This window comes from Colobus angolensis, unplaced genomic scaffold (genome assembly GCF_000951035.1).
Source record: "Colobus angolensis palliatus isolate OR3802 unplaced genomic scaffold, Cang.pa_1.0 Scaffold302, whole genome shotgun sequence".
Lineage (NCBI taxonomy): Eukaryota > Metazoa > Chordata > Mammalia > Primates > Cercopithecidae > Colobus > Colobus angolensis.
Window position 1 is genome coordinate 254,562 of NW_012116289.1, and position 8,103 is coordinate 262,664.

Consider the following 8,103-nt stretch of genomic DNA (forward strand, 5'->3'; position numbering starts at 1 on the left):
GTAAGGTAAGGATCCTTTTTTTTTTTTTTTCACATGTGGATATCCAGTTTTCCCAGCACCACTTATTGAAGAGACTATTCTTTCACCATTGTGTATTCTTGGCGCCTTTGCTGAAGATTAACTGATAACCTTGGAGCTCTTGTACAAATATACTTATTTTACAAATGAGAAGGCTGAAGCTACAGGAATATCAGTAACTTGTTTATAAAAACGACAATTGTTAGAACCATAATTAAAATAAGAATTGATGCCCTTAGTGGGACCTGGGAATCCTACCTTTTAAAATTTGCATGATTTTTATTACAAAGATCTTGCAGCATTTATTTTGGCTACTTAGAGGCATTTTTATACTTATACATTTTTGTTGATTGCAGACAGGTAGGTTTGCCAAATAGCTAGATGAGATTCTTTTTGTCTGATTGTGTCTCTGTGAATACATGTGTACAGTATGCATACACATGCAGCATACATATAAACTCATATCTGTTTTGGAAACTTTTAATAGCATAGTGGATAAGGATAACACTAAAAAACAAAGCTTAGGCTGGGCGTGGTGGCTCATGCCTGTAGACCCAGCACTTTGGAAGGCCAAGGTGGGCGGATCTTGAGGTCAAGAGATGGAGACCATCCTGGCCAACATTGTTGAAACCCTAAAAATACAAAATAATACTACTAAAAACTACAAAAATACAAAAATTAGCTGGGCGTGGTGGCGCCCGTAGTCCCAGCTACTTGGGAGACTGAGGCAGGAGAATCACTTGAAACCAGGAGGCGGAGGTTGTGGTGAGCTGAGATCGTGCCACTGCACTCCAGCCTGGCCAGAGAGTGAGACTCTGTCTCAAAACAACAACAACAACAAAACTAAAAAAAACATTAACAACGACAAAAACAAAGCTTAACACAGTAACTGTAAAGCCTACTATACATTATGAAAGAATCTGAGTATTGAGAAAATACTTTTCAAACAGCATTAATATAAACAATTTTTATCTCTCTAAAGAGATTCCTGAATGGTTCAGATGTATGTTTAGTGAACATTCATTCGCAGACAATACTCATCCTAGAATATCTTTCAGACTACTTAAGGTTGATAAATCTATTGTATTAGTTGAGATGGGTTAGAGTATAGTGCAGTAATAAGCACTCCAAAACTCAGTTTGCTCTCTCTCTTTTTTCTTTTTTTTTAAGCCTCCTTTGGTGGTATGTTTTCTTTTTAAAAGTTGCTTAGCTGTATGATTGTCCTTAGACAGATACAAGAAGAGTATCATCTATTTCTATGCAATTTGATTTCTTTTGAGCTCTTTTTAAAATCTAAGTATACTATTTAAAATTGTCACTGATATTCAAGGTGATATAGAATAGTTACTATAGTACTTATTGTATATGAGGTATGAGCTAGAGATGACAAGGCACAAGACTGGCCTTTTATTTATTCCCTTAATGAGTAACTTAATTTTCCTCTAACATAATTTTTCCCTATGTAATACATTATAAGATATACTAATCACACTAGCAGGACATGAAAGGTTATAGTCACTAGATCTTTCTCAGATTAGGGATACTAAACTGTATCATAGAAATCATCATCATTACCATCATCTCAGTAAATTTTAAGAACTGTGAATATTGTACTTAATATTGATAGACTAATAGTAGAAGACACCTCAGAATCAGTCTATAGTTGAGGGCAATCAGGGATTAGTATTTTTCACTATTAGTAATATTCACACCCAATGCTGCTTAATGCTATGATTTATGTAAAATTGGTGCCTAAGACATACTTGTTGTAGATAGTGATTAATAAAAATATTATATTTATAAAAAGAATAGGCCATCTAATTTTCTCTATTTCTTCTTTAGGTCGAGATTTAATTTGCATCCAGTCTATGGATGGGATGCTGATGGTATTTGAGCAGGAGAGCTATGCTTTTGGAAGATTTCTCCCTGGCTTTCTTCTGCCTGGTCCTCTTGCCTACAGTTCCCGTACAGATTCCTTCATTACTGTCTCTTCCTGCCGACAAGTGGAAAGTTATAAGTAAGTTTGGATGTTAAATCTTTGGAATCATGATGTTTTGGTGTGTTTGTTGCTGACTAATTTTTGTCCACAAAGGGCTTCAGTATCACAAATGAAAAAGAGATTGGTTTCTTTGACAAAATGTGATTGTGGTGACTTAGACGATATCATTTACTATTGTAAAATATTTGAAAGGCAATATAGTGCAGTGGTTTGGGAGGCAGACCTGGATTGGAATCCTGATTTTACCACTCCAGATGTTTGATGGTCACTGTCCTTATCCTGACTCTAAAGGAGGTAATATTATTCATTTTGACAAGTTTGTTATAAGGATTAAATGTATGTCAAGTTACCACCCTGTAGAAAATGCTCAATGATTTTTGTGATTGTTCCTTGATATAGTAAATAATTAAATACAATGTTGAGTGAAAAAAGCCAAATTGAAGATTTAGCTGTGGAATACTTTTATAACAAAAAGGAATGTGTGTGACATAGGAAAAATACTGGCATGAACTGTTAATATGAATGTTAATACTTTTTTAAAAGAACAATTCATAGTATAAGTGAAGTATGAAAATGATCCTAGGCAAATAGTTTATACTTATTTGCTAGAAATTCTTATTGGTCGTGGTAAATTGTGTATGAGAGAGACTGTTTTCTTCTCCACCAGCTAGATTTAAATAAAAGTCAAGGTTTTGAGTTTTTGGAGAGGAAGGTTTTTATTGGCAGAGAGAATGGGGAAAATAAAGTAGAAATTCATGCTGGGAAAAGAAATAGCCTTGGAGGGTTTCAGTGTCTTTAGTAGCTTTATTGTGTTACCTTACTGATGGCAACATTGAGATCTTTAAACATCTAAGCAGCACATCATCATAGCTTTTCAACATGATTTTTGGCCACATCATTTTTCCCAAGATGGGGAGAAGATATAAATTCATCAGGCAACAGATGTAAATTTTTGTCTTCAAGTTTCAATGTTGTGTATATAACAAGTTAATGCAGTTTTCTCTTCATAAGTAGCCATTTGCTTTTTGTAAATGACTAGGCATCTAGGGTTAAAACTCTGAAAATAAGTGAATGTTTGTGAGTAAGCAGAATTTCACTGATTTAGGAAGTGTATCAGCATGTAATATTCCGTCTATAATTCTTATGGCTTTTGTCCAAAGGAGATGATTGAATGGTGGCATTGCTACTGGTAATAAATAAAATATTATATTTATTTTGAGAGGTTGGGAAAAATATCTGTATACTTTACTCAAGCCTGCCAAACTTGAGCAATATTAGGAGATCTGCTTTTTAGCTTTCCACCCAGCTCTGTGCCTCACCTCCTGCCAAGTAGTGCTATGCTAGGGTCACAGTACAAATATTTAAACACCCAGTTACTTACTCTTTGAAATATGTGCATAGGAATTAATTTGATAATAACTCTAGGAGTGATTGGATAAAGAAGTAATGTGTAGATTTCCTTAATGTGTGAGTTTAATCTAACAGAAGCTCACATTGTTTTAACTGTGGTAATTCTCCAACATACCAATCTATTAAATTCATCTTTGTCTTAGACTAAAAAATGTACACGTTATCCATTATTTGGATCATTTATAATGGCAAAAATGTATGAGATATGAGATTATTGTGAAATGATGACAATCAAGAAAGTTTACAACATTAAGTAGTATGTTGTACTTTCAACTTTGTAATAGATTATATTAAATGATAATCACTGCTGCATTTTTGGATTTTGGAGAAAGCATGAAAACTCTAAGTTTGTTCTTTTGAGGTTTTATTAAATCTGTCTATAATCGGTTAATAGAATATAATCAGTTAATAGAATAGGCTTTAACACATAACTCATTTTCATTTTTGATATTGATACCTTTCATTTCTTTAAACCCCACTTTATTATGTTCAAATAAAAACCAGCGAAGACTCAGGGTCTCAAACTTCAGTGTGCGTGGGAGTCACCTGGACAGCCTGTTATAAAATGCACATTTACAGATGCTAGTCCCCAGTCCCCTAGATTTCTTTTAATAGGTTTGGGGATAAGACCCAGAAATCATCATTGTAAAATTTTTTTTTTTGAGATGGAGTCTCGCTCTGTCGCCCAGGCTGGAGTGCCGTGGCCGGATCTCGGCTCACTGCAAGCTCCGCCTCCCGGGTTCACGCCATTCTCCTGCCTCAGCCTCCCGAGTAGCTGGGACTACAGGCGCCCGCCACCTCGCCCGGCTAGTTTTTGTATTTTTAGTAGAGACGAGGTTTCACCGTGTTAGCCAGGATGGTCTCAATCTCCTGACCTCGTGATCCGCCCGTCTCGGCCTCCCAAAGTGCTGGGATTACAGGCTTGAGCCACCGCGCCGGGCCCATCATTGTAAATTTTTACTCCAGGTGAATCTAATTCAGGGGCACACTTTGAGCACCATTTTTCTTTTGAAGTAAGAGAATTGTTTGCCCTTGAATTTTTTTTTTTTTTTTTAATAGAGACAGGGTCTCACTATGTTGCTCAGACTGGTCTTGAACTCTTGGACTTAAGTGATCCTCCTACCTTGGCCTCCCAAAGTGCTGGGATTACTGGCATGAACCATCACTCCTGGCCTGTTTGCCCTTTTTTGGGGGTAAGGGTAAGGGCCATGTATGTCCAAACTTTGATCATCTTTTATTCTCTTTTCTTATCCTTTGCCTTTCAGAGTTATTTAGTCAGTAATCCCTTCCCTTAATACTTTCTCTTATTCAGCCTTTCCTTCCCATTCCCATTGGTTCAGGCCTGTATTTTTTCACTTGGATTTCTGTTTTTTTTTTTTCTCTCTAAACTTTGAAGGGTCCTTCTCATATCTTTTCTTTTGAAACACCTCTTGAAGCCACAGTAATTTTTATTTCTTTTTTTTTTTTTTTTTTTTTTGAGGCGGAGTCTCGTCGCCCGGGCTGGAGTGCAGTGGCACCATCTCAGCTCACTATAACCTCTGTCTCCCGGGTTGAAGCAATTGTCCTGCCTCAGCCTCCCGAGTAGCTGGGACTATAGGCGCATGCTGCCACGCTCGCTAATTATTTTTGTATTTTAGTAGAGACGGGGTTTCATTGTGTTGCCCAGGCTGGTCGCAAACTCCTGAGCTCAGGCAATCTACCCGCCTCGACCTCCCAAAGTTCTGGGATTACAGGCATGAGCCACCACACCCAGCCTAGATTTTTTAATATTGACATTCAGTGCTTTTTATAATCTGGTCCCATTTTACCTCTATGATGTGGACTTTTGGACTTGGAAGTAACTTTTGAAGTTAACTGGTTCAACTGTCTTCCTTTTTTCACCTCCTAGATATATTACTGCCTAAAACACTGATGTTTGGCTGTCATGTATTGCCTTATTATACTGACATTTTCCAGAGTATCTTGCATTATCAGGTTCTTGAGAGAGGAATCTGTCCTAAACATCTGTTCACTGACTGAATAATTCCATTTGTTTATTCAGTCATTCATTCAGCAAATATTTTTCAACAGACTTGTGTGCTACATACTGTGCAAGGTACTGGAAATGTAGTCAAATAGACGTGTCTCTTATCCTCAAGTAGAATTCAAGGAGGGAGGCGGGAAGTCAGATACTTCAGTCCATTTGTGATACAGGCTATAGCAGAGCTTTGCATAGGATGCTGAGGAGGCTTTGAGGCAGGACCTCCAAGAGTTGAATGTAGGGAGGCTCCCTAAAAGAGTCTATCTGCCGTGGGTGTTATTTCTCTCCTGTCTGCTATACTCCTTCCCCAGCAACCCCTCAATAGCTCCTAATACATTACTAAGTAAATAATCAGCCTTAAATAAAGATTTAAAAGTGTTTCTGTTGAATTTAATTGACTATTTTAAGAAGAAGTATTCTTCTCCAATCTTTGGCTCTGACCAAATGGAAATATTTGTAGTCTCCATATATGTTAAAGGCTTTTTTCTCTTTCTCTCCTTTTTTTTTTCTTGCACATACTGTCTATCTCCTATGTCTGAAGTGCTCTTCCTTCTTTCTCTGCACATGGAAATTATGTCTAGAAGCCTCCCTGCTCCCCTTCAGTTCTTCCCTGACCTAGATGTAAGCAACATCTCCTTTTTCTCAATTTACATAGTAGGTTTTCAGTGCTTCCCTTAGGTATTATTCATGCTTCCACTGATAGCAAACATTTATTTGTTTTTCTCCTTGACTAAGCTCAGTGCTCCTTCATGGCAGGAATTCTGTATCCCCTGAAGTGCCTAGCACTGTACCTTGGTGAAAGTAGGTGTTTGATGAGAACTGACAGAAGAGTGAAAAGTGTATAAAGAAAGCTTCTGTTTTGTTACCGGCATCTTTCAATGAAAAGGATTCTTCCTGGCATAGTCAAGAATGTTTTAGGTATAGTTGAAATCAACATAATAATGCTGTGTATCTCAAGCTTCCATTTCTAGTAAAGCTCTCTGGGTTACATATCAAGGTTCCAAAACTTCCTGCCACTCATTGAGGTGATAGTTATGTTTCATTTGAAAATAAATGATTTTGGAGGGTTTACTTTTGTGCTCTGTGATGCCTCAATCTGTATTTTAGTTACTTGCTGCTGTTTTTACAATGCAGTGCAATATGGAGTATTAAATTATGTGGTTGAGTTTGTTATTGGTGCACTACAGGACCTGTTAAACATTTGTGATTAGTGAGTCAAAAAGCACCACTGTTTACCTGCACTTGCTGTAGTTGTGATTAGTGCCTTTCTGTTCTGAGGGACGTGTATGGCACTCTTTCATAAGATCTTGTTACATTGGCCCTGATTATTCTTTCAGCAGTCTCAACAAGGAAACTTTTTTGTGTAGCTTATGTTACTGAACACTTGAATGGTAAGAAAAAAGACCAAATATTTTATTTCAGAATTTCCAAATCTGCTTGGAATTGTTTGGTTTTGGAAATAGATTTTTATGTACTTTATTGGTCACAGTTAAGAGGAGTTAAGGAAGAACCAGAAAATAGATGCTCTTAGGTAAGTTTGTCATCATCTAATTTTGCTGTTAAGTTTAAGTAATAAATACTTTTCTGAGTTGTCTTTTAGGAAGATAAATGGTTTGCATTTGGAAATCAGTAGTCAATTTTGGCTGTGCCTCTGCCTGCTGTTTTAATGTTAATAAGGCCGCTTTAGGGGCTCACTTATTTCTTAGATGAAATAATGACCATAGTTATATAAGAAGCTTCAAATAGCTCAAAGAGTTTTGGACCTTTGTAACAATCTCATGAACATCTATATTATCCCCTGGCAGGTTGGTTTCTGCAGGAAATGACCCACCTATGTAACTAATTGCCTAGGGTTAGATCCATAGCAGGACAAGCTCTGGGATGATGTTCTAGTCACCAGCACATACTATTTCTGTTGTTATGAATTGGGAATAGGAAAGCAATCCTATTTGGAGTTCAGAATGTGAGGTGTAATTATTTTGCACTTTTAGAGACTTTGGAATTTTGAAGGTCAATCTCGGATGGTGTAGAGAGATTTGCTGCAGCTGCCCGTGGGATTTTGTAGCATGATTTTTCAAGGCTGAGATCTTCTCCCTTTTACTTCATGCGGCCCATGACTCATTCCTCCCTGTCATGCATCTCTCCTAAACTCCTGTCATGGCCTTTCATGTCTCTTTTACTACTGCATGCCGTTGCATGTGTTATTTACTTTACCATAATGCCTTCTTTACCAGCATGATAGAATTTTCACTCATCCTTTAAAACCTAGCTTTCTCTTCCTGAACCTATACCAAGAGCATATCTTTTCTTCCCCAATTAATTGTTACTATTGGTACTATGTACCATGTTGTATTGGTACTATGTGCGTACCTTCTGTTAATTAGCATAAGATACTCTGAGTTATACTTAGCTGTCTGTGTATGAGTCTCTACAACTAGTGTGGGACCTCCTTATGAGTATAGATCATGTAGTAGTTTTTCCATTGTTAATGTTTGTATTAGATCCCTACTATATGTTTATAAAATGAATGCAATTTATATACATTAAGTTTTCATATTAATGATAAGATCTTTTTTTATTATATTTTAAGTTCTAGGGTACATGTGTACAACGTGCAGGTTTGTTACATATGTATACATGTGCCTTGTTGGTGTGC

General features: G+C 36.9%; 1 protein-coding gene across 4 annotated transcripts in view; it reads left to right on the forward strand.

Annotated features, from left to right (window-relative positions):
• The window catches only part of BBS9 (Bardet-Biedl syndrome 9), a 503,584-nt gene that overhangs the window by 131,011 nt on the left and 364,470 nt on the right, over window positions 1-8,103 (forward strand). For all 4 annotated transcript variants that reach the window (XM_011950130.1, XM_011950131.1, XM_011950132.1 and 1 more), the window contains exon 6: window positions 1,861-2,035. In XM_011950130.1, the coding sequence (XP_011805520.1) occupies window positions 1,861-2,035 (175 nt within the window). The remainder of the gene's footprint in view (window positions 1-1,860; window positions 2,036-8,103) is intronic.